General features: G+C 46.8%; 1 protein-coding gene across 1 annotated transcript in view; it reads left to right on the forward strand.

The window, feature by feature from the left end:
* The first annotated feature begins 2,414 nt into the window (after positions 1-2,414).
* Positions 2,415-25,634, forward strand: part of SLC22A3 (solute carrier family 22 member 3) — a 107,095-nt gene continuing 83,875 nt past the window's right edge. Inside the window, exon 1 of the mRNA XM_035297109.3 lies at positions 2,415-2,890. Within this exon, the coding sequence (XP_035153000.1) occupies positions 2,462-2,890 (429 nt within the window). The 5' untranslated portion in view covers positions 2,415-2,461. The remainder of the gene's footprint in view (positions 2,891-25,634) is intronic.

The raw sequence follows: 25,634 nt of genomic DNA on the forward strand, positions 1-25,634 counted from the left end.
TGTTTGGCTGTTCATGAGGGAACAATTTGGGGGGAAATGCAGGTTAGAACTTAGAAAGGGAGAGTGAGAAAGGAGAATTTTAGAAAACAAGGCAAGCTGCTGAAGGTGGAACCCTGAAGCTGCACTGTGGGAAGACGATCCTGAGTGCCGGCTGGACCAGAGGACAGGTGCTGTAAGGGCGGAACCCTGAGGGGAGCCCTAGGCAATCATCTAGCTGGGAGGAGGGGACACCTGAGTGTGTGTGTGTGTGTGTGTGTGTGTGTGCATGTGTGTGTCTGATGGGGGAGTCAAGAAGCATCTGTTTATTTCACAGATATTTACTAAGGACCTATAATACACCAAACTCTGTTCCAGGAGGTAGCAATAGAAGAAAACAGACAAAACTCTGCCCTCGTGAAACTTGGGTTGTAATGGAGGGACGCAGATCAGATAAATAAATAAAATGAATAAGCATAAATATATGATAAGTGAATAAAAATATACCTGCGTTAGATACAGTAAGTGCTTTGGAGACAAAGCAGGAAAGGAGGAATGTGCTTGTGTGTGCAGTGGTTGGGGTGGGTTGTTGACTGGTGAAAGTTCCCTGAAAATTCACTGACAAGTGGCAGATCATTAGGAGAAAAGGGTTACTGATTTATTTAAGGTGTACATGGGGGCCTTCAGAATGAAGGCCCAAAGATACAGGGGAAATTATCTACTTTAATGCTTAGGTTCAACAAAAATATGGATAGCCCTGTCGAAATAGGATTGGACCAAAAGGGTGTGATATAATGCTAATATTGAGTAGGGAAACTCAGAGAGGCAGATGTGTTTCCTTTCTTCTTGGCCTCTCTGAGCAGCATTTTTTCTCACCCTTTCTAAAGGTCAGGACCTTCTGTGGAGTGGGAGATCTTAGGACTACAATCAACAAGGTAGAACAGGTGATTTCTTTATGGCCAGTTTTTACACAGACAAGTGAGGGAAAATCCCAGTGATATTCATGTTTTATGACTGGCTTTGGGGAAAAAGGTTTTGGCTTGGATGGCTAGCCTGGGGGAGAATGGGACCAAGACAGCAGGGCAGAAGATCACACGCAGACTGCTTCCGAGGCCTTTATTTTGTGGTATTGTTTTCTGGGCCTCAACATTGGCAAAAGGGGTGCCAAAGCCAAGGTGGCCTAAAAGTACAGGCCTGAGGAGTGAGGGGTGTCCCTGCCATCCCGCTGTTCTAAGCCTGGGCCCAGGACATGGTTGCATTGAGAGGCAGGGCAGGAAAGGGGAGCTGGCTTGGAGGGCGGCAGACTGAGTCTGGGGTCCAGCGGGCAGTTGAAACTATGGTGAGAGCCTGAGGCCGGTTTCAATCCAAGCAGCTTGGCTTCTGACTCCTTGTTCCAGAGGAGGAATCACAAGTCTGCACTCGCTCTGTCAGCCTCCAGGGGTCTTGGAAAAAAGCGAGCTAAAGGCAGAATGCGGGCGGATAACGTGGGGGCGTGGGGGACCACGACCCAGCCAGAGGAAGGCGTCCTGGCGCTCACTCAGCAGACAGGGCAGCCTGGGCAGCCTGGGCAGGAAGTTCTGATCTGGCTCTACCGAATCATCGGGGGCAATAAATAAGTGGAAAAGCCAGGATTCAAACCGACCACCAACACCCTTCCCCGGCGTTCAGGCCGAGGGTAGGTGGGAAGGCCCTGGCGTAGGAGTCTGCATCGGGCCTGGCCTTGGGGCGATCCCTTCTCATCCCGAACCTTCTGGACGCTGAGCTAGCCCCTTTGCCAGTGTGGGCTGCCCGGCTGCCGTCTGGGGACAGTTGGTTGATCAAGTCCCGGTTGCGGCTCTCAACGGGTTGAGAGCGATGGCCAGCGCTGTGCTGGGAACCAGCTCCCCTACCCTGCCCCACATGGGCGCATGAGGCCTCTGCACGAGCTAGGGCCAAGGGTTGGAGGAGGCTCTCCTGGGTACAGGCACGGGACCCTGGGCGCACGCGTCCTAAGTCCCCGGGCTGCACTCGGGACCGCTGCGTGATCGAGTCCCAGAAGTCCCGGGAGTGGTCGGGTGACCCTGGAACGTTCTTCTTCTGGAGCCCGACCCGGCGAGGACTGCAGAGCAGGCAGCTGGCAGGGACCAAAAGGAGCTCTGCGCCAGGCCCGAGGCTGCGCCCGTCATTCGCGGTCCCAGGCCGGGTCCCTGGCGCCCCTGGCCCACAGCCAGACCTCCCCGCTCCGGGCCCCACCGCGCGCCCACTCCCACCCGCTGCGCCGGTCCCGAGGCCGTCCCTCCTGCGACCTGTGGCCCGGGGCTGCGGCGGGCGCCCGGGGAAGGGAGGCGGGGGCCGCGGGGGGCAGGAGGAGCTGCGGCGGCTGGCACCGCGCCAGGGCGAGTGAGGCGGGTGGCGCGGGGGAGGCGGCGGAGTAAAGAGAGGCGGCTGGCTGGGCTCGCGGGTCACTCGGAGGCGCGGGCTGAGGGCGGCGGGCGGCGAGAGCACCATGCTCTCCTTCGACGAGGCGCTGCAGCGGGCGGGCGAGTTCGGGCGCTTCCAGCGGCGCGTGTTCCTGCTGCTGTGCCTGACCGGCGTCACCTTCGCCTTCCTCTTCGTCGGCGTGGTCTTCCTGGGCACCCAGCCCAACCACTACTGGTGCCGCGGGCCAAGTGCTGCGGCGCTGGCGGAGCGCTGCGGCTGGAGCCCGGAGGAGGAGTGGAACCGCACGGCGCCCGCCTCCCGCGGCCCCGAGCCCTCGGAGCGCCGCGGCCGCTGCCAGCGCTACCTCCTGGAGGCGGCCAACGACAGCGCCACCGCCACCGGGGCGCTCAGCTGCGCGGACCCGCTCGCCGCCTTCCCCAACGGTTCAGCGCCCCTGGTCCCGTGCAGTGGCGGCTGGCGCTACGCCCAGACCCACTCCACCATCGTCAGCGAGGTAAGGGAGCCCCGGCCCTTTGTAAGCCGGCGGGAGAGGACGATGCTGGCTCCACGGCGGACACACCGCGCGTGAGACGCTCCCTCCAGGGGAGAAGAGGGGGACCGGGAGGCTACCTCTGGGGACAGACGGGATTCAGCGCACCCTTGGAAGTGCCGTGCCGTAAATGCTGGGAAAATCCTTTCGTTATTTGCCTGAGCCCGTGAGTTAATGCACCACATGCTTTGGTTTCGGGTGTGAACAAAAACTTTCCTCGAAGCCAACTCGTAAACGCCTGGCGCACTCCTGCTCAGGAGTTAAGATCCAGCACTGCGTTCATTATCTTTGACATGTGCCGGCGCGGTCATTGCAAATTACGGGTTGGCGCGCGATAGGGAACTTCAGTCTCTGGGGCGAGCGACGTCGGCAGGTCCGGATTAGATTCGCTTGTGGTCTCCAGGGGTCAAAGGAAAGAGGGAACCAACGCTGGAAGGCAGCAGCAATTTTTTCCAGTTGCCCAGATGGTTGCCCGAAATGCAAGGGGGACAAAGGTCAAGGCTCTCCCCGGCCATGGTTTTGAGAAAATTGCTTTGCGGCAAAGAGCAAGATCTGAGAGAAGCTGGGAAAACTGAAGTATTGGATAAATTTTAGGTTTTTTCCTGCGAATAAATTACAGGAACATAGCAGAAGGGCCACAGCCTTCCAACGCAATCCCTAACCCATTTACAGGTTGGGGGAGGGTGGTGCTGCTGCAGGCGGGGTGGGCGGAGGCAATCCCCGTATTTTGGGCACACTGTGCATTTGGGAGTTAGGGGAGCTTCCCTCACCCTTGGCCTCAGGAATCTGATTCTGCCTCCTTGCTGAAATGGAAGATTGCCTCTCTGTGAGGTCCAGAAATAGTGCAGAGTCACTTTGTAATAATCAGAACTCAGAAACGGCCTCGGTTGAGCATGGGTTGCAAGGATGAACAGTTTGATTGAGCTTTGTCTACAATCACAGCTTAAGTTAATCTTGAAAAAAAAAAAAGATTGAATGTGATCAGGTACATTAGGACAAAAAAGGTTTGTCTTTATTTTTTGTCATAAACTTTTTAAAGTCACCTTGTTGGATTGTGGGGAAACACCGGATTAGGAGGCAAGAGTGCCCTTTCTGTTGCTGGTACCGTTCGCCTGCTGAGCTCATCTCGCTGCAGCTGGGATTGCCGTGGTTGCCGTTTTCTATAACACCATGTGCTGGTGTGTTCGCACAGTGGGTGGCTCTATGCTAACGGCTCCAGGGATAAAATCCCCAGCAGGACAGCCAGGCAATGTGTGTGTGTGTTTGGGATCTTTCTAGAACACCATGTGCTGGTGTGTTAGCCCAGTGGATGGCTCTATGCTAAGTGCTTCAGGGATACCCCCGGCAGGACAGCCAGGCAATGTGTATGTGTGTTTGGGGTTTTTCTGTAACACCATGTGCGGATGTGCTAGCACACTGGGTGGCTCTATGCTGAGTGATCTCAGGATAAAACCCCCTGGCAGGCCAACCAGATAATACTATATGTGTGTTTGGGATCTTTAATTTCTACTTAATCCATGTAAGGCTGGGGACTGCTTTCTAATCCGTGGTGGTCCTGTAAGGGATTTCACAGCTGAAAGGGCAGGGCATGGACTTGGGTGACAGAGGGCATTATCTCTGTGTTTCCCTAGATTTACATCTGTTAGGTGGCTCCTTCCACTCCACTCAGCAGCCCTGCCTAGTTCTTACTTCCCAAGTGAACTGGAAGACCCACAAGGAGGGCAGACAGCTGCTTTTTGAGGATATTTAAAGATGAAGAAGAAAATGAACCTCGAAACGTGCTTAAGTGAGGTTTGCGTGAGTGAGCGTGATCCACGGACATCAAAGAAGACAGACATAAAAATCTGTAATTTAACGCCCTGGCAGATACTTTGGAAACGTCCAGGGGTGCAGGGTTACTAGCATTCTGGGGTGACATCAAGGTGATTTTATGAAGATCATGGCTCCTAAAGTGTGGTGTGGAATGGTGGAGGGTCAGGGGGTGGCTTGGTTTCCAGCTGGCTGTATGACTTGGGTGAGTTACTTGCCCTCTCTGGGCTTGGTTTTCTCAGCTGTAAAATCAGGCATTGGATTTTACATATAATAATGCTCCCAATGCCATCAGTGTCGCCACCCGGTTACTGTTTGGTATGTCCAGAACAATGATAAAAAACCTTCTAGAAAGTAGAATGGTATTAAGAATGCACTCCTTAAAGCCCCAAACAAGTTTTTGAAATCTATGGGAGAGATTCTTTCTTAAATCCCAAATAATTTTGTGCTTCTTTTGGTTTGTTTTGTATGTTTGGATTCTTAAGAGGAAAACCCTCGTCTATTCAGAACAAGTCAGTCTCTCTCTGAATTCCTCATAGCAAATATTTTGCTGTCTTTGGTTCAACTAATTTTTTTTCTTTCAAATTCTTCCTGATGAAAGGAACTGTAGTTCCATCTTCAGCTAACGTTATGTATCCAGTGTATTTTTATAAGCTTGAAGCCTAAGATATATGTCATGCAAAGGGGTGAATTGGGAGAGTTTATAAAGTGGGTGGGATGACCAGACTCTGGAATGCCTCTATATGGCTATTATACTTGATCCTTGTACCATGGTGGGAGAGGTATCATTGTCCTGGCTTTATAGAAGACAGACCAGAGGACCTTCCAGGGTCCCACACCATTTCTGTAGCCATATTGGATTCAAATCCAGGGGCCTCCATTGTAAGTCAGCCCACTTTCCTCCATGAAGTACTCAAAATCCTACAAACAAGTCAATTAAACATGGTACTCAGATCTTTCACACTTTACAACCTGCAGAAACCTTGTTGAAACTTTGTTCTTATTTCGTTACTATCATGGTCCTCCAATGGGCTGCTCTGTTTCATTTTATAGCGTCAGGAAGACTGGCAGAGGGGAAGGCTGTGCTTTCATTTGGTGTGAATTGTTCTCTAGCCTCCTGATGTGAAAGTTGCAAAACGGTAATTTAAGTCTCATACACTTGTATGTATGTAAGATGCATTCAAGTTGCATCTTACAACTTGAGATAGCTCTGAGGTGCTAAGTCGGAAATCAATGCCAAGGGCACAGCCCTTTATGGCCTGCTCCCCATTTGTGTCTCCCACTCAAGACAAGGCAGTGGATGTATCACTTACATTGAACTTCCTTGGTGGAGACTTTTCTAATGTCTGAATCTCAGCTTTATCTGGTTGTCAGATACTGGGCAGAATAAAATACGATGTAATGCAGAGAAGCAAGTCTGAGCCCCTGCCTCAAATATTTCAATTCACTGCCCAGGGAGTGTCTTCAAGATTGGTGTTAGGATTTTTCAATGCTTGCTAATATGCCATGGATGAACAAAAAGGAGCTTCTCACTAGGCTGTCACTTGGAGCAAGACTTCAGAATATCTTTTAAAATAGACTGAATCATACTTGGCTTTCCTTTCTAGATCATTTTGACTTGGAATCACTTTTTCCCTTCCAGATTACCTGGCTGAATCTACAAAAGCTGAATCCATTGCTTGTTTTTATTAGAAGAGTATGTCTTTCCCATACTTTCTGAAACATCAACAATTCAACAAAAGTTGTATTTTATGTTGACTCTTGTCCCTCAAAGAAACTAGTCCTTTCTGCTGATGACAAAAGTGTTTTAATAGTTTATTTTTAATGGAGTGAAAGCAGGACTCTAATGAGTGAACAGTCAACCCGCTGGGTGTCTGATTCTTGGTGTAGACAGCAGGATGGCCAAACGGATCCATGCAGCAATGCTTTCTGGCCCTCAGAACAAGCAAAATATTTACAATAAGGAGCTTCATTAGAGAATATGCAAGAATATCTCCTGCTCCTCTCTGCCAGCTGATATTTTGGATAATCAACATCAGTTCAGCTGAAGTTTGTTAAGCATTCATTATATTCTAGGCACTGGGCCAGGCTGGGGATACAAAGATACATGAGTCTTTCTCCAAGCAGCCCGAAGCCTGGCAGGGAAAAATGCAGAGATAATGTGAGGACAGTGGCAGTGGGTATGGTGAAGGGGCAGAGGAGTGAACCGGGACAGAAAGTACATTGACCTTGACCTCAGCCTCAGAAGACAAGGAGGGTCCAAGAGGAAAATATGAGGGAAGAGATGTTCCATTCTCACACCCCTCGCCTTCATTATGCTCTCTGCAGCCATGTACTTTGTGACCTCAGGAGCAGTGGCTGGTGCGCATTCGTGGGTCACACACAAAGGGTTTGGAATCAAAAGATGAGGGTTGGAGTTCAGGAATTTTCCTTCTTCACAAACATCTAGGGCCCTAGGGCCCTTGCAGGTGGTCCATGGACCACACAAGGAGACGAGCTGGGTGTTTCTTAATGAGGAGTGTGATGAGAATATAATGACTGGGAGAGAAGTGCCAGTTCCACCAAGCACACCCTGCAGACTCTGGGTTGGAAACATCATCCCTTTAGCCTCAGTATCCCGAGTCTTATCAGGTGAAATGCTGTCGTTTATTTTCAGAAGCTTTGAGCTCTCCAGGGATGGGCAACTGATAATAAAATCCTAGAATTAATTGGGGTGGAGGGAAGCCCACAGCTGAACCACACCTTCTGGGAATCTTGGCTAACCTCAGAAAGGAGCTTTGGGCAAAGGTAGGGGACTCCAACAGATGTGGCAGAGACATCTGTACTTTTGGACCTATGAGTTTTTTTTGGCATTGGCATCTTAGTAGAGTGGAAAGAATATACATGTCCTTTGGTGTCATATAAATCTTGTCCTAAATCCCAGCCCCTCCATTTATTAAATTGAAGGGCAAGTCAACTGAGCATCTGCCTGAACCTCAGTTTCCTCAGCACTAGAATGGGTGCAAGAATGCCTACATTAGCAATTGGCTTGACATATGCATGCAAAGTGCCTGCCATTGTGCCTGGTCATAGGTGGCGCTCAGGATGGTTAGTTCCTGTGAACACATAAAGACTCTTAAGCCAGGTGGGAGTCAAGAGGGAGGGAAGAAACGGGCAATGGGCCAGATTTGACCCTGGAGCTGTAAGCTTGCTGATCTCTAGTTAAGCATAATAAATCACTGATAATTTTGCCTTAAATATAGAAAGTCTAACTCTTGGCTGGTTCATGCCAAGAAAGTCTAACTGTGGTGGTTCATGCCTCAGGAGTTTGAGGCAAGTCTAGGCAACATAGTGAGACCCCATCTATTAAAAAATATTTTAAAATTTTTAAAAAATTAACTGAGTGTGGTGGTGCATGTCTGTAGTCTTATTTACTTGGGAGGTTGAACCCAGGAGGTTGAATTGTGCCACTCTACTCCAGCCTGGGTGACGGAGGTAGACCTTGTCTCTAAGAAATAAAATAAAATATCTGGGACACTAATTTACTCTAGAGGCTGAGAATATCAATACTTCCCACTGGACACCACAGGTAGGTCATATTTCCCAGCTTCCCTTCCAGCTAGAGGGGCCATATGCCTGAGTCCTGGTCAACAATGTTGGGAAGGTTATTGGAACCGCTAGACCTGGAGCCTAAGCCACGTTTCTCCCGCAATCCCTAAAGGATGGCAGAGGTCTTACATGGAAGGATATGGGTTCTTGGAAGCCTGCAAGGAGGGCAGGAGCCCCATACCTCCCCTCCCCACCAATTCATCTGCACAGGAATATGGGATTGCAAATAAGAAATAAGCTTTATTGTGTTACACAACTGAGGCTTGGGAGATTGCTTTTTACAGCTCTTACTGTTAGGCTGCTCTGACTCATACAGCACTTAAGTGTGTTTCCTGGTAGGGCAAAGGTCAAAGGCTGCGGGCACCTGATAAAATGGTATAGAGGCTGGCGCCTCTGACAGCATCCTCCCCTGGGTCTGGTACACAAGGTCTCCATGCCTCCACCCCATGTCTCTGCCCTCTCTGGGCACGCTGGGCTCCCACTCTCCAGGCGGTGACCCCGGGACATGTACCACAGCTGTCCTTGCCTTGGGCTCTTGCGTGTGCTGTTTCCTTTCCTTTCCTCAAACACCTGTCTTCTTTCTTCATGAGGCTGCTCCATTTTGTACCTTTACACACAGCTTAGAGTTACCTGTGCCAGAAACACCTTCCCCAGCATGACCCCTACTCGGGGCTGGGCTTGGCTTCTTTTCTCTGTCTAGCTGCCCTCTGCTCATCTTGTGTGCACTGCCTCATCAGACTCTGGGGGGCTGGAGGGTGAGCACTCTGTCCTCCTAGCCTAACCCAGTGTTTGGCAAATATTTGTGATCAAATTAATGAGTGAATGAGAAAGGGATTGTGTGGTACATGTAATGCTTTTATGACCATGGCTGGGCCAACCCTAGAATTGGCTTTCAGAGATTAACACAGGCCCTCTCCCAACATGTTGCTTCCTGCTGACCCCTAACATAATTCCTTGTGTGATCCTCCTCCTTGCATCCACGAGGTGTGATCAGCCACCAGCTGATCAATCATAGGTGGGCATGGCTGCCCAGAGACCTCTGGAGCAGGGGAAAGCAGGTCTCTGCTTCACTCGACTCCTATCTGCTCCTGGGGTCTGTGTCCGCAGAATCCTAATGTAGGAGATGTGACCTGGAACATGAAAGGAACAGGAAGGAACAGATCTGCTGGCTCTTTGGGGCCATAATTTTAATGTGCTGACGTCCATTGTGCAAAGGAGGCCTTTCTCAGTTGTCCTGGCACAGCACAGCAGTCTGTGTCATCAGCCGAGCCCGCTCCAGGGCAGCTGGGCACAGGCGCGGGGCCCAGTGCAGCCAGGAGCAGTGAGGGGCCTGGGCTGGGCAGCTCCCAGGGAGCAGAGCTGCCCCCTTCACCGCTGCGGAATGGGGAGCAAACACCACCTCACTTCCCAAACAAAATCAAGCTTTTCCAACCTCAGCTGGAATAAAACCTGTAATAAAAAGTTAATAAAATAAAAGCTTTCTGCCTCAGTTTCCCCCCCCTCTAAGCCATAACCAAGAAAGGACATTTATTTATATTCCGTGAGGAAAAAGCAAACTTTTAATGGTCTTTGGTGCAGCTTTTTAAAATGATAAATGACTGTTGAGCTTGTCAAATGATGACTAATACTGCTCTATCTGGGTGAGATCAGCGACAGCTTTTTAAGGGTTATCATGCTCTGACTTTTCTTTGTGTCAGTAATAAAACAAAATAACTCTGTGGCTGGTACTTGTGTAATAAGGAGATCCTGCAACTTAATTAATCACACAGGCTATTTGATGAAGCAATAGAGAGCTGTAATTCAATCTAGCCCTGTAGATTTGATACATCACAATGCCAGGAGATAAAAGCAACAGAAATTTTTCATAGGGTTGAGACTCAACTTTGTTCAAGATAATACATCTTCGTGATAATAGAGAAAATTAGTGAGGGATGAAGTTCAGGGGCTTAGAAGAAGGTGAATAAATGAATGTGACTTAAAAAATTCTGGGGCAGGCATCCATCACATCCACTCCACCTTCCCTAACGTCTGCTCTCCATCCGAGTGCCCGGTAGAGTTCAAGGAGGGGACTGTCCTTGGCTGTGAGCATAGTGGAAGCCACTGGATGGAGCAAGGGAGGGCTCAAGCCTGGACCTCAGAAACAAAGGCACTTACTCCGCTTTCAAACGCAGTCCTGGGAGGCAGGTGACCTCTCTCTGGGATTGCTCTCGGGCAGCAGCAGTGGAGATGACCAAGTGATGCAAGTCTCTGGCTTTCCATGTTAACAGAGACCACTGGGCCCATCACGCAAGAGCGTCTCAGAAGCCTTTCCCAGTCGCTGCCTCTGCCCAGCGTATGCACAGGATGGCTCTGATTTCATGGTAATTCTGCCAACGGGAAGCTTTGGGCGACCGACAGCACAAAATGAAAGACAACGTGTGTTTCCAGGACAGTGGGGAGGGACACTGTAAGCTGATGCTTCTGAGACAGAAACAGAAGGGACAAGGTGCCAGGAGCTCCTATGCTGAAAACTGCTTGTAGCACATTTGTGGGGATTAAGCGGATGTGGTGAAAACAGCACATTTAATATTGATGATGTTTTAAAAAGCAATGTGCTACAAACCTCTGTTGAGAAGTGAAGGCCCTTTAATTGTTCACAAATGAGTGTTTTCAAGCAAATACTCAGAGAAGTCACCTTGATAGTTAAAAGCATGAACTGTCCGGGGTAGAGGAGAAAATTAGATTGAAAAGAATTCAAATTAATTTGGCCACAACTTAGAAAAAAATCAAATAAATAAATGTCCAAGTTACTAGAGTGTAAGAAAGTGTTCCAGAAACCTTTGCCACAGAGGTTCTTGATCTTCCTGTGTGGCAGTTAGTGGGAAATTGTGTGACAAATGTATCACACCTTTTGTCAGCCCCTAGCATCCTTGTAAAATTGCTCTAATTGCCTATTCAGTCTATATCGATATAGAGCATACACAGAATAATTTTTATTTTAAATCCAACTAAGTCAAATTATTACAGAAACAAACAAAATTGTTTTTCTATTTATTAACTTCAGAGATCATTAGATAATAACAATTTATTGTAAATTTTTGTGGAAAAAAAACGATTAAATTTTAGATCTGAACTGGTTTAGTGTAGTGTATTGCAAAGGCAAACAGGTGGCTAAGAACATAGACTTCCCAGTTGTGTGGATGAGAGAAAATGGCTGAATTTGAGGATTTCTGAGCTCTGGACTAGCCCAGTCCTGGGATCTTCCTGGTTTGAGTGGGGAGACTTACGTAAATAAGGCATTCAATGTGCTTGTCCTGTTGTCTGAGATATGTCATAGATGCTGACGACAGATACTGAGGAAGTTAATTTGGAGAGGCAGCTGGGCCTGGACATCTGGGCAGAGGGCAAGCCCCTAGGGCTGAGGGAAGTGTACTTTAGGGAGGGCACCAAGATTCCAATACTGAGGATGTGGCCAGGGTCCACTCTCTGGAGCTGGTACAAACTGGAAGTTAGTAATGAAAACTAGATAATGGCCCAGGCTCGGGGTTGGAGCTCCCTGATTTGGCAAGATTTCTCAAGCCCCATGGATTCAGTTGTGACACAGAGTGAACAATCCCCCCATTAAGGTGGCTCTGTGGATAGATGAGAAACATGCAGGAACGGCTGAGCATGTGGAAGGCCCTGGACATATGCCAGTTCCCTCCTTCCTGCTCTTTGTCACTAACGGTGGTGCCCAAGTCCTCACCTTGCCTGGTCTGGTCTGGGCTTGCTGGGTGTAGACTCGCTCAGAACCCCACACTGCTTTCTGATTGCAGTCTGATCACAGGGATGCTGGGACAGAGCCCTGGACTTTCCTAGAACCAGGGAAATCCCAGGCCGGGCTAGACCAGAGCTCAGTGGGGTCTGAAGACTCAGCTGTGGGGCTGCGGGGCTTGAGCTCCATCCTGTTTTCTCATGAGCACTGGAAATCCTTCAATAAATATGGACAGAAGGTGTCCCAAAGGTACTGTGGTCAGAAAGGCAGCCATCTGGCTCATGCCTGTATTCTAGTTGAGTCAATAAGATAAATTTGCCTGAGGTTGTTTGGGGGGCAGTTTTGCAAAGACTCTATAGGCAATCAAGATATCAGCTCACAGTGTGCTTGTGTTGCTATGAGAATCTGATCTCAAAGAAAATTCTCCCTCCACCCACATCCAAATCTATGAAATGAAGACACAGCAGTTACGGTGGAGCAGTAATCATGAATGTTGAGCTTCAGGTTAGGGTTGAGGTAAATTTGGGCTAAAGTGCTTTATATATTAAGCATTCCAATTCTCGTAACATTGAATGGACACTAACATTTAATTCATGAAAGTAGTTTCATATCCAATGGGGGCAAAAAGCCATGTTATAATACACTCCATTAACCTGACAGTTATCAATACTCATTTCCTGCTTAGAAACTTATTTCTTCCTTAATTACCAGAAAACATAGTACGCTTAATAACTGATCATACTAAATTTAAAATTAGGGAAAGACAGCTCATGATGTTCAGCAAAAAAGGAAATATCGGAAAAGACATCTTAGGGTCTGGATTTTTTTGGCCACAAGGAGACCCTGCAGTTTAATTTATGGTCTACATCAAACGGGCTATTTTATGAAGCAATAGAGAGCTGTAATTCAATCTAGCCCTGTAGATTTGATCCATCACAATACCGGGAGACAAAAGCAACAGAAAACTGGTGATAGGGTTGAGACTCAACTTTGTTCGAGAAGCATTCACAATGGAAGCTGTTCACCTATATTCTACATACTCTCCATTTGAACAGATAGTCTATGTTTGAATGGTGATTTTTTTATATGTGAAGATTTTCTGTAAAGAACTGTAATAATATTTGTAAACAGAGTCCAAGAAAGACTAATTATGACTCCACATTGGTACACTATGACCTTTAACTCACTATCTTATTACAACTATTAGAAGAATAGTAAACACATATATCATAAGTATTTATAATCATAGTATTCTTTTTATAATAATATTCAATTCTAATTTAATCACATGCTATACACTTATTTTTTCTTACTAAACATTTGTAGACATTTCACTTAAATGACTTTTTTTTTTAAAACCATACAATCTGCCGAAGTATAAAAGATCCAGACAAGTGTCCTGGCATGGTGGCTAGCGCCTGCAATCTCAGCCCTTTGGGCGGCCAAGGAAGGTGGCTCACAAGGTCAGGAGTTCGAGACCAGCCTGGACAACATGGTGAAACCCCATCTCTACTAAAAATACAAAAATTAGCTGGGTGTGGTGCTGGGTGCCTGTAATCCCAGTTACTCAGAGGCTGAGCCAAAGATTCACTTGAGGCAAGGTTGTAGTGAGTTGAAATTGCACCTTGCACTCCAGTCTGGGCAACAAGAGCAAGACTCCATCTTAAAAAGAAATACATATAAGCTACAAATTATTTGAGTTACTCTAAATTGATCTGCCTTTTCGTTCTCCAAGTCTCTCTTTATTAAACCTCTTTTCCTTAAGAACATAAACAAACAACTTTACTAAAAGAGCTTCAAAGTCCAGCATTAGTCAAATCGAAGTATTGTCCTGACCCAGAAAACATTATCCGAGAAAGCACATTCAAAACCACCTTTCCTAAAGCAGTCTCAGCAAGGTCCACGCTCTGCTTCCCTTTCCAAACGCATTTAAGTTAATTCTGATATATGACTTGTATTTAATTTATTAACTTTTCTCCCAAAATGTAGTCTTTTTACCTTAGCCTGTCATTGGCTTGGTGACAAAATATAGGGTGATCATGGAGCAGGGAATCCATGTTCCTATGTTTCATCAGTTAAAGAAGAGGCAAAGGGAGTTATTCTAACATTTATATGGAAGAACAACGGCCTAGAAGCAGGTAAATTATTCTAAAAGAAGACATAGGGAGTAAGAAGAGGGATTCCTCTACCAGAAATTAAATTGAAATTCCAAGCCAAAGTAATTAGAACAGCATGGTATTGGAACAAGAACAGACAAGTGGACCAATGGACAGAAGAGAACACTTAGAGACCTACTCCGTCCAGGGTAACATCATATACCGTAAGGACGGCCCCATAACTCCATGGGAGAGGATGGATTGTTGGCTAACTGGTGTTGGGAAAAGTAATGACCCATCAGTTATGGAGAATAATCAATCCACCTATCCCCACATACACAGGTGGACTGAAGAATTAAATGTCAAAGGAAAAGGTGATGTTAACAAAGGAACACACAGAGAAACGTGACGAGGTCAGGAAAAGATTTTTTAAAGAAAACTATAAGCCAAAAGCTGATTATCTAGATTACATCAGATTTCTGTCTCATGACACACACCATCAGCAAAGTTAATTGAATGACGACAATGATACTGAGTAGAGCCATAATTAGGGTTGTTACGGGAGTTGTACAATGTACACCGAAGGCTTCAATCATGTTCAATGGATGCTCAACACTGCTGTAGGCGTTTGACATGTGTTAAACTCACTTAATCCCCACCCACCTCATGAGGCATGTGCCATTTGTTTTGCAGGGGCAGGTGAATGTTTATTTCCTGAAATTTTTTTTATTATACTTGAAATTCTGGAGTACATGTGCAGAATGTGCAGGTTTGTTACATAGGTATACACGTGCCATGGTGGTTTGCTGCATCCATCACCCCTTCATCTACATTAGGTATTTCTCCTATTGCTATCCCTCTTCTATCCCCCACCCCCTGCTATCCCTCCCCTAGCCCCCTACCCCCTTACATGCTCCAGTGTGTGATGTTCCCTTCCCTATGTCCGTGCGCTCTCACTGTTCAACACCCACTTATGAGTGAAAACATATGGTGTTTGGTTTTCTGTTCTTGTGTCAGTTTGCTGAGAATGATGGTTTCCAGCTTTATTCATGTCCCTTCAAAGGACATGAGCGTATGTTTATTGCAGCACTACTGCAGTTCACAATAGCATAGACTTGGAACCAACTCAAATGCCCATCAATGATAGACTCATTAAAGAAAATGTGGCATAAATACACCATGGATACAATGCAGCCATAAAAATGGGTGAGTTCATATGACATTTTTGTAGATATTTTGTAGGGGAGGAAAGGAAGGCGCAGAGAGATTAGGTAACTTGTCCAGAATCTGGAGTTGCAGAATGGAAGACTTGGAAAATCAATTGCAATGTCTTAAACAGCAAGTAATTAACTGACATCTCTAGAATAGGAAAGAAACTTCTGTAAATCAACAAGGAAAAGATAGCCAGTCTTGCAGAGGAATCAACGAAGGATATAGAGAGTTTTCACGAGAAGAAACCTCTAAAAGGCCACTAAGCACATGAAGAAATGTGTGTGTCTGCAGAGCTTTCCCTTACTAACAGTAGATCAGCTTCTGTGGTAACTTGAGAATACAATGAAACATCATTTAAAGTAATCTGTGGCATAAACTTGCACCTTGCAGACCAGACACATCGTTAAGTGTGCGAATACTTCAGACGCCCTGAACCCCTTGGGACAGCTGACCCAAGCCTTCCCAGGAGCTGTTTACCTGTGGGTGTCACCTGGCTGCAAAACAGGGATGGACAATGCACAGATTTCAGGGGTCACCCAGGGAGGCTGCATACCCAGAACACGTCACATGGAAGATGCCTCGAAGTTTTCAACTGAAAAGCCTGGTGTTTAATCCCATAATTCAATCACTAAACTTAGTAGTTGCATTCCCCAGATTTTCTTGTAATCCATTTTGTAGGATTTTGTAGCTTCTATGTGTGCTCAGGTTCAGAATTTCAGGGATTGCTTCTGTCTTCAAGGAGCACATCAGCTTTCTGGTTAGGAAGAGAAGGCAGCAGACATGTCCAAAACCCTCTGTAGGACTCTGCTCTGGTAGTTTTATGGGTAGGCACAGTTATAGGCCTGTCTGAATCCAAACGCTTTGGCCTCTTACCACTTTCCTTTTTCGAAGTATAAGAGATACATACAAGCAGCTGGGTGCAGTGGCTGTAGTCCCAGCACTTGGGAGGTCAAGGCGGGTGGATCACCTGACTTCAGGTGATCCTTCACCCCTCCACATTGTCTTTTTGTACGGTAGTGTCTCCATGTGAGTTTCCAGGGAAACAGAGGCTGAGGTGAGGGCATGGGAGCTACTTTGTGCTTTAGGCTCTCTGAGGGGGCAGCCGTGGGGAGGGAACTGAGGTCAGGCCCCAGTGGGTGGGGGGGGGCCAGAGAGTGGGGAGCGGGAGAGGAGGAAGAATGTGCGCACAGGCCTTTGGTCCCTGGCATGACCCTTCTGGCATTGTGGGCTCACCCACGCTTCAGAGCTGGAGAGGACCCAGGTGGCATCAGCGCAGAAACCTGTGCCCAGGAGCAGTGAGAGCAAGTGGCCTGAGCCCAAGGTGTTGCCAGCAGTGGCACCCTCAGAGCTCCGAGAGGGCTGGGCCGGGGCCAGGGAGCCAGGATTGGGCACGAGGACGTCCCATCCAGGGACCCACGGATCCTTCACTCCTGCCAGGGTGTCCTTTGGATGGACGAAAATGTCTCCAACTGAGCGCAGGCAGCCCCAGAGCCCGCCAAGGGCTGAGGCTGGGCTGGGCTCCCAGAGGCGCAGGCAGCTGTATCAGGCAGACCAGATGAGGGGCATCGCACCCTGACACGCACAGTGTGGCCGAGGGGTGGAAAGAGAGGGTCTTGGCCTAAGCCTGGCGGAAGGTCCGAGAAGAGGCTGTAAGGGCGATGTGTCCAAAAGAGCTGAAATGAGCAGGGGCTGGAAGGGCAGGTGGGAGTTCCAGGTGAGGGAAACGACCTGGAGGTGGGAGCAGAGGTCGCAGCCCATCCCTGCCCGGCCTCTACTCGCTTTTGTCGTGCCACCTTGTCTAGGAAGATCCCATCGCAAAGGCCACATTTGTTCCATGTGACTGGCACACCTGTGAGGCAGGAAGCTCTGACTCAGGGCCCGTGCCTCCTCTCTGGGGACTAGAGCTTCTCCCAGGTCCAGGGGGCCTGCTCACAAGATCAGGGCCCTCCCCAGAGAAGCCTCAGGCTCCGGTTGTCACCCCTGTCAGATGTGTGCCCAGCTTAGGTTCACTTGCAGCCGGCTCTGAACACTGGATGGGGAGGATATGGGGCTTTCCTGTGGCCTGGGCTGAGTCTGGTAAGCTGCCACTATCCTTGCCCACTCCCCATAGGACAGAGCACAGACCCTGTCCCTAATCCTCCCAGGCCACACTCTGCAGATGCTGCTTCTCTGTTTCCAAGCACTTGCATGTCTTGCATCTCCTGCCAACATCTTATGTCCCCCTGAAGGGGCAGCCCCATAAACCTTAAGTGGACACGTCCCTGCCCCCAGCACAGGGGCTGCCTGCAAAGCCACCTTTGTCTGGGGGGGTTTCCTTGATGACTCTTCAGTGTTCTGGCCCCACTTTCTTCTTCTGGCATCTGCTTATCTCCTAGGCTGACCAGCTGTGCACACTTGCATGGGAGTGAGGGGGTTTCCTGGGACATGGAACTTTCAGTGTCGAAACCAGGAGAGTACCAGAGAATCTGGGACTATTGGTCACCCTAAGTGATCCACAAGCTGGAAGATGATTCACAAAATGTATAATAATGAAAAGCTGTGAATTACTTGCATATGTAATATAGGGGGGCTAGGGTTAAATAAATGTGGTGTAGCCATGTGATATAGTTACTGCACGGATGAGGACACCATGCTTATAAAATAATAACACGGTGGCATATTAAGGAAGAAGGCTGGTATCTACATTTGTGCAAACTACATGACTTTAACTGTATTTGTATAGTCCTTGTGGTAGATGGGTTGTTGGAAGGTAGAGGCTGGCTGCAGAGGCCATAAAGGTGAGAGCGTTTAGTTACTGCTGTTTACACTTTCTTCTTAACTAATTAAGATATTGTTTTGCCAACTGCAGAGCCAGGAGGTGTGAAGCAGCCTTCACAGTGGCACCCCATCTGACACAGATGGCTAGATCGGTGCCGCGCTGGCAACTGCAGTGTGAAGGGATTTCTGAGGAACAAGTCAAGGATGCAGAAATTAAAGTCAACAAATCAGATCCGGTTTTCAGTAAAGGGACAGGTACCAAATTCTTTCTCAGTAAGGCACAATAGAGGGAGGTCGTCAAAACCTACAGTTAGTAAAAGAACCTATTGATCTCTTAAGGAAAATTGTTACTCCGTTGCCCATGTGAAGGAAAAGACTCTCAGAAAAGAGGCTGTTCAGAGAAGAATCAAACCTCTGGCACCAGAGAGGACTCCCCAGTTTGGAAACTGTTGTAACAAGAGGACTCCATCACTTAGAGCAGGATCAGAAGATAAATCAGGCTGAAATGGCATATGAAACCCACAATTACCTTCCTCTATATGAATTATTGAAAAGGCAATGGCTTCATTTAGGTTTTCATCTGATTTACAGCTTTTAATAGCTATGCTCTGTTACAGTGTACACATTATGTTTTACCGTATCGAGTTTATATTGTTTTGTATCAATATAATATTTTTACTATAGAAAATAATATACTTACTTGATTCATGAATGATTAAGTTTTTAAAATCTGTGTGAGATAATGTACTCTTTGGGGTTATTTTGATTACTGAAAATTTCCACTCACAAGACGTAATAACTAGATTTCAGGTGTTTAAATGTTAAACTGTCTTTAGCGTCAGAAATAGCCTCATGAGGCAAGTCATTATTTTCCTCTATTTCAAAGGATAGAATTGAGGCTGAAATCAGTTTTGTAACTCACCCGAACTAAGACATCATGGAAACTGGTTCCCCTGCAAGGTCTGCCTCACCCTAAACCACTGTCCCGTCCCAATCCACCTGACTTGAGGGCTCTCAGATCTTAGCGGATCTCAGAATCACCTGGAGGGCTTGTGGAAGGAGACTGCTGGGCCTCACGGGAGTTTCTGCTCCAGTGGGTCCGGGGTAGGGCCTGAAAATGTGCATTTCTAACCTTTGCACTTCCCAGATGTTGCTCTTGTCGCAGGTCTGGGGACCACACTTTGAGAGTCACTGGTCTGGATGGAGGCTTGCACTAGCTAGTGATTCTTTCATTGTGAAGATGATGGCTAACCTTACATTTGAATGAAAAATGTGACTCTTTTCAAAGAAAGTCATCGGAAGTTCAATTCTTTAAAATTCAGCTACTACTCATGGATGTGGTGTATTAGTTCGTTCTCATGCTGCTAATAAAGACATACCCAAGACTGGGTAATTTATAAAGGAAAGAGGTTTAACTGACTCACAGTTCTGAATGGTTGGGAGGCCTCAGGAAACTTACAATCATGGCAGAAGGGGAGGCAAACCCTTCCTTCTTCATATGGTGACAGCAAGGAGAAGTGCTGAGCAAAAGGGGGAAATGCCTCCTATAAAACCACGAGATTCCATGAGAACTCACTCGCTATCATGAGAACAGCATCATGGGGTAACCACCCCCATGAGTCAATTACCTCCCACCAGGTAGCCCCCGCCAACAACACGTGGGGACTATGGAAACTATCATTCAGGATGGAATTTGGGTGAGGACACAGGCAAACCATATAATTTCACCCCTGTCCCCTCCCAAATCTCAGGTCCTCCCATTTCAAAACACAATCATGCCTTCCCAACAGTCCCCCAAATTCTTAACTTACTCCAGCCTTAACTCAAAAGTCCAAGTCCAAAGTCTCATCTGAGACAAGGCAAGTCCCTTCCACCTATGAGTGCGCAAAACCAAAAGTAAGTTAGTTACTTCCTAGATACAATGGGGGTAAGGCATTAGATAAATACAGCCATTACACATGGGAAAAATTGGCCAAAACAAAGGGGCTACAAGCCCCACACAAGTCTGAAATCCAATAGGGCAATCATTAAACCTTAAAGCTCCAAAATGATCTCCTTTGTCTCCATGTCTCACATCCAGGTCATACTGATGCAAAAGGTGGGCTCCCTCAGCCTTAGACAGCTCTGCCCCTGTGTTTGTGCAGGATACAGCTCCCCTCCCAGCTGCCTTCATGACTGGCCTTGAGTGTCTGTGGCCTTTCTAGGCACATGGTGCAAGTTGTCAGTGGATCTACCATTCTGGGGTATGGAGAACAGTGGCCCTCTTATCACAGCTCCACTAGGAAGTACCCCAATAAGGATTCTGTAGAGGGGCTCTGACCCCCATTCCCCTTACATTGCCCTAGCAGAGGTTGTCCATGAGGGCTGTGCCCCACAATACACCTCTGCCTGGATATCCATATATTTCCATACATCCTCTCAAATCTAGGTAGAGGTTCTCGAACCCCAGTTCTCGTCCTCTGCACACCCACAGGACCAACACCATGTGGAAGCTGCTAAGACTTGGGGCTTGTCCTCTCTAAAGCCATGGCCTGAGCTGTACCTTGGCCCCTTTTAGCCACAGCTGGAGTGACTGGGATGCAGTGCACGAAGTCCCAAGGTTGCACATAGCACGAGGCTCCCACCCAGGAAACCAATTTTCCCTCTTAGGCCTCCAGACCTGTGATGGGAGGGGGTGCCATGAAGGTCTCTGACAGGCTCTGGAGGCATTTTCCCCAATGTCTTGGTGACTAGCATTTGACCCATTACTTATGCGAATTTCTGCAGTGCTTCAATTTCTACCCAGAAAATGGGTTTTTCTTTTCTTTCCCATTACTAACCTGCAAATTTCTGAACTGTTATGCTCTGCTTCCTCTTGAACACTTTGCTGCTTAGAAATTTTTTCCAACAGATACTCTAAATCGTCTCTCTCAAGTTCAAAATTCCATAGATGTCTAGGGCACGGGCAAAATGCTGCCAGTCTCTTTGCATAGCAAGAGTTACCTTTACTCCAGTTTCCAGCAAGTTCCTCATCTCCATCTGAGACCACCTCAGGCTCAGCCTGGATTTCATTGTCTGTATCACTATCAGCATTTTGGTCAAAGTCATTCAACAAGTCTCTAGGAAGTTCCAAACTTTCCTACATCTTCCTGTCTTCTTCTGAGACCTCCAAACTGTTCCAGCTTCTGCCTGTTACCTACTTCCAAAGTTGGGTATCCTTATGGCAGCAGCCCCATCTTCTGCAGTACAAATTTACTGTGTTAGTCCATTTTTATGCAGCTAATGAAGACATACTGAATACTGGGTAATATATAAAGGAAAGAGGTTTAATTGATTCACAGTTCTATAGTGCTGGGGAGGTCTCAGCAAACTTACAATCATGGTGGAAGGGGAAGCAAACATGTCCTTCTTTACATGGCAACAGACAGTAGAAGTGTTGAGCAAAAGGAGTAAAAGCCCCTTATAAAACCATCAGATCTTGTAAGAACTCACTATCATGAGAAAAGCAGCATGGGGGTAACTGCCCCCATGATTCAATTAGCTCCCGCCAGGTTACCCCCATGACACATGGAGATATGGGAACTAGAATTCAAGATAAGATTGGAGTGGACACAGCCAAACCACATCATGTGGTTGCCTTCACTGAAGCGCTTCCCCCTCTATTGCTACTTGCACACCACTGGAAGGTACGTCCTATAAAAACGGCACATACCCCCATCAGGCATTGATAGCTCTTCCATGTGCAGGTTTTGAATGTAACTGAACCCTCCTCTGCCCTGCCAGTCATGCTGCTGCCCAGTGTTTTGTGCTGCTGTCTTCAGTGGTGTTCCTGTCACCTGGAAGCCCTGCCTTGGGCCATGCCTGAGATGCACTGATTTGCTCATTCAAGAGGTAGTATAGAGTGGTCAGGGCATCCAGGCATATCATAGATGATGGGGCACTGCTATGGGTGCTGGGACACTGCCATGAACAAGAGGCCCAGGCCCCTCCCCTATACCTCTGAGTTGGTGCCAGCCTCATGCCACTCAGCTACCTTCACCCATAATGTCCCTGCACCCTCTCTGTTGAGTCTCCCTCCACTTCCTCCTTCATCCAGCCTAGATCTTTGGTCCAGTTCTTCAGCCCACATCTTCCAGTGGTCCCACTGCTCTTCCCGCTGCCCTGCCTGGGCTGAGAGCACTCCTGGAGACACCATTCCCAGCACATGCTGCTCTGTCCTCTCTAGTTCCCAGTGTCCTGGTGTTGCCTGAGAGTCGTGCTGAGTGTCCTGGTGTCCACTCTGATTCTCCAGTCTCTGTTCTCTGCCAACTCCCAACCTATCGCTCCCTACCCACTCTTAGCAAACCCCTCACTCTCCACTTCCCTGAGAAAACAGAAAACTTGGAATAATACGCTGCTTCAATGCCCTTCACTAGGGCAATCAACTTCTTATCTGCTCCCATCGCTTCCTTCTAACCCCACAGAAGAGCTATAATGCTGCCCCCTGTTGAAAGCTTATTTTTCCACCTGTGCCCTGGTCTTACTCCTCCTGGCTTCTGACTTCTACCTGCCCACCACACCCTTACTGCCTCTGTCTTCAGTCTCTCCTTCACTGGCATTCTTTGCTCATCCCCCACACTTAAACCTGCTCAAGTGCACCTGCACTTCAGAGCAGTGTCCTTTATGCCTGTGTTGCTCTTCAGCTGAGTACCTGTAATTCCCTGTTGCAGGCACATTTATCAACCCTACATTCTCACCTTCCACTCACTCCTCGACCCAGTGTGGTCTCCATCATCCCCACCACACTGCAGAATCTGTGCTTCCCGGAGTCTCTGATGACCTCGAGGTTGCCGTTCACTCACCTCCTCACTCTTGACCTTGTGTATCACACCAAAGCGTCAGCTGTGCAAAAGGCAGGAATAGGATTCCTACTCTGTAGGGACCCCTGTGGCTGGCGCAGGTAGCTGCCATAGTCACCGGTTCATATTTCACTGTTCTGCTCATTTTGTGCTCCCCGGTACATCTCTTCTTTCACTGCTTGCATACTCTGTCCAAGCTCTGATGAAGCCAAACACATTTAACAGATGGACACGACTGGCTGTGCTTCAGGCTTCTGATTCACGCATACTCCCAGGAGCCATGAATCTGACATCTGGAGCTGGTCTGTAGAAAGCATTCTATTTAGTGAAATGTTGAAGTAATTTTAGGTCAACTATCGTGTATTTCATTATCTCCAGTGCCATAATTTCCAAGTACCTACTTGAACAGTAGATGCTTTCAGGAGGTTTTCAGATCAATGATTGCATTTTGCCATTGTTCTTTATTTTTTCAGCAATGCTCCATCTGTAAACAACCCAAATTTCAAAACCTGAACATAGTGTATTGATAAATTATCCCTGGATGACTATTTGGTTTTTTTTCAATAATCAGGCCAAAATTCCATGGTTATTCCAAAATGGATATCAGGCAAATCTGCTGTAGCATGCTAACACTTTCCAAACTATTATGGAAATGTTTAGCTCATTTATAAGTCATGAAAAACAACATCAGAATTTGCTACTGTGTAGAACCATTACTCTAACAATTCCAGTGGTGTCTTCTTATGACCTTTGTCAGTCACTTTATAGTTCTGTATTTTCATCTCCATTTTTAATCCTTAAATATACAAAGTAAAATGTAAGTATCTTTACTTGTGAGTCTTTTAGAATTATTTTTTAACATTAGCACTTAGAAATTTACTGGAAGTTTCAACCATCTGTATCTCATGTATTGTATAGGTTATATAAACTTTTCAATGAAAAGGAAGAAAGCTTTCAAAGAAAATATAACAAACTCAAATGAACAAATGTTAGCATTTTGTCATATATTTTTTAGATTTTTTTTGCAAAGAAATAAGTCATCATAGATCAAGTTGAATATCTACTTACTATTGTTGTGTGACAAATTATCCAAAAACTTAGTGACTTAAAAAAACAATTTTTTAAATACTTACAGATTATGACAGTTAGGAATCCAGAACACACACAATAGGGAGTGTTTGTTTCTGCTCCACAAAGTGAAGCTTCAAATAGGAAGGCTTAGAAGCTGGGATGACATGATGGCCAGGGCAGGACCCATCAGGGTGTCTTCATTCACTGATCTGGGAGTCAGTACTGCAGTCAGCTGGGCCTTCAGTTAGCTGCAACAACTGCACATGACCCCTCTGTGCAGCTTGGGCTTCCTCCTACTATGGCAGCCTCAGACTTCTCACAGAATGGCTCAGAGCCCCAAAGGTATGTTCTATAATAGCTCACAAGGCAGAAGCTGCATTGCTTTGCATGACCTAGCCTTGGAAGTCACACTGCCTCATTTCTGCTGTATGCTCTCAGTTCCAGAAGAGTTACAAAGCCTTCCTGGATTCTAGGAAAAGGGAATTAGATGCCACTTCTGATGGGGGTGGGGCAAAGTTCTGAAAGAGCGTGTTTGGGGGAGTTCTAGTCATGTCGCCTTTGGATAGGCCAGAAGTCCCAGTCTCCATTCTCAGGGACATCCACTTTTGTGGTTTGTCTCCAGTCCAAACATGTGTGGGCACTTGCCCTGCATATGTGGGTACCCACATGAATGTCTCTTTATTGCATCCCCATCTTTCTAAAAGGTAATCACAGAGATTCATAAAATCCAGTGTTAGAATCAGGCATTATTAATGCTCTTATGTTATTATTATTCAAGCTGGGCTAGGGGAATGTGGCATTAATAAAGCTATATGTATGATGGATTTAATTATACTCTCTACTCTAATACTTTGTAATCATTAGTAACAAATAGTAGGATCTGAACTCATGTAGGATTTTGCAGTGCTTCAACTATTTTCACATTCATTCCTTCAGTCCAGTCTTCCTAAAAGTAAAATCTGATAAGAGTCTTGAGATATAAGTTCCTATTTTGTATAAATCAAATAAAATAATAGATACCAAAATGCTTTGTAAACTGGGCAGAGCTATTAGGGTGTTCCCTTATCATTAAGTCTTTAAGTCGGATTTTCTGATGCTATAATCCTGTCCAAGGCTTCTTCTCATTTCTTTAATGACTTGCACCCTTCACTTCTGCCTCATTTTTTTGTGTCCAAATACAATCACTTCTTCAAGGCCTGGCTTAAATATGCCTAGAAAGCCTTTCCTGACACAGACCTTCCACTTTACTTAGTCTCCCTCTTCTGTGCTTTTATCGCATTCTATGTTTCTCTCATGGGCTTACACGCATCCTCCTTTGTATTCTATTTCAAGTATCACATTACTGGGGCTCACCTGGAAGCTTCTAGCAAACTGAAGCCCGGTCTCTGTAGCCCTCAGTGCACAAGAACATGCCTCCCACCCAGGAGCAGGTTGTGAAAGTCTTTTTTTTTTTTTTAATTATTACACTTTAAGTTCTGGGGTACATGTGCAGAACATGCAGGTTTGTTACATAGTTATACACATGCCACGGTAGTATGCTGCACCCATCAACCCATCATCTACATTAGATATTTCTCCCAATGCTGTCCCTCCTATCCGCCCATCCCCTGACATGGTGGGCGGAT

Source organism: Callithrix jacchus, chromosome 4, assembly GCF_049354715.1.
Source record: "Callithrix jacchus isolate 240 chromosome 4, calJac240_pri, whole genome shotgun sequence".
NCBI lineage: Eukaryota > Metazoa > Chordata > Mammalia > Primates > Cebidae > Callithrix > Callithrix jacchus.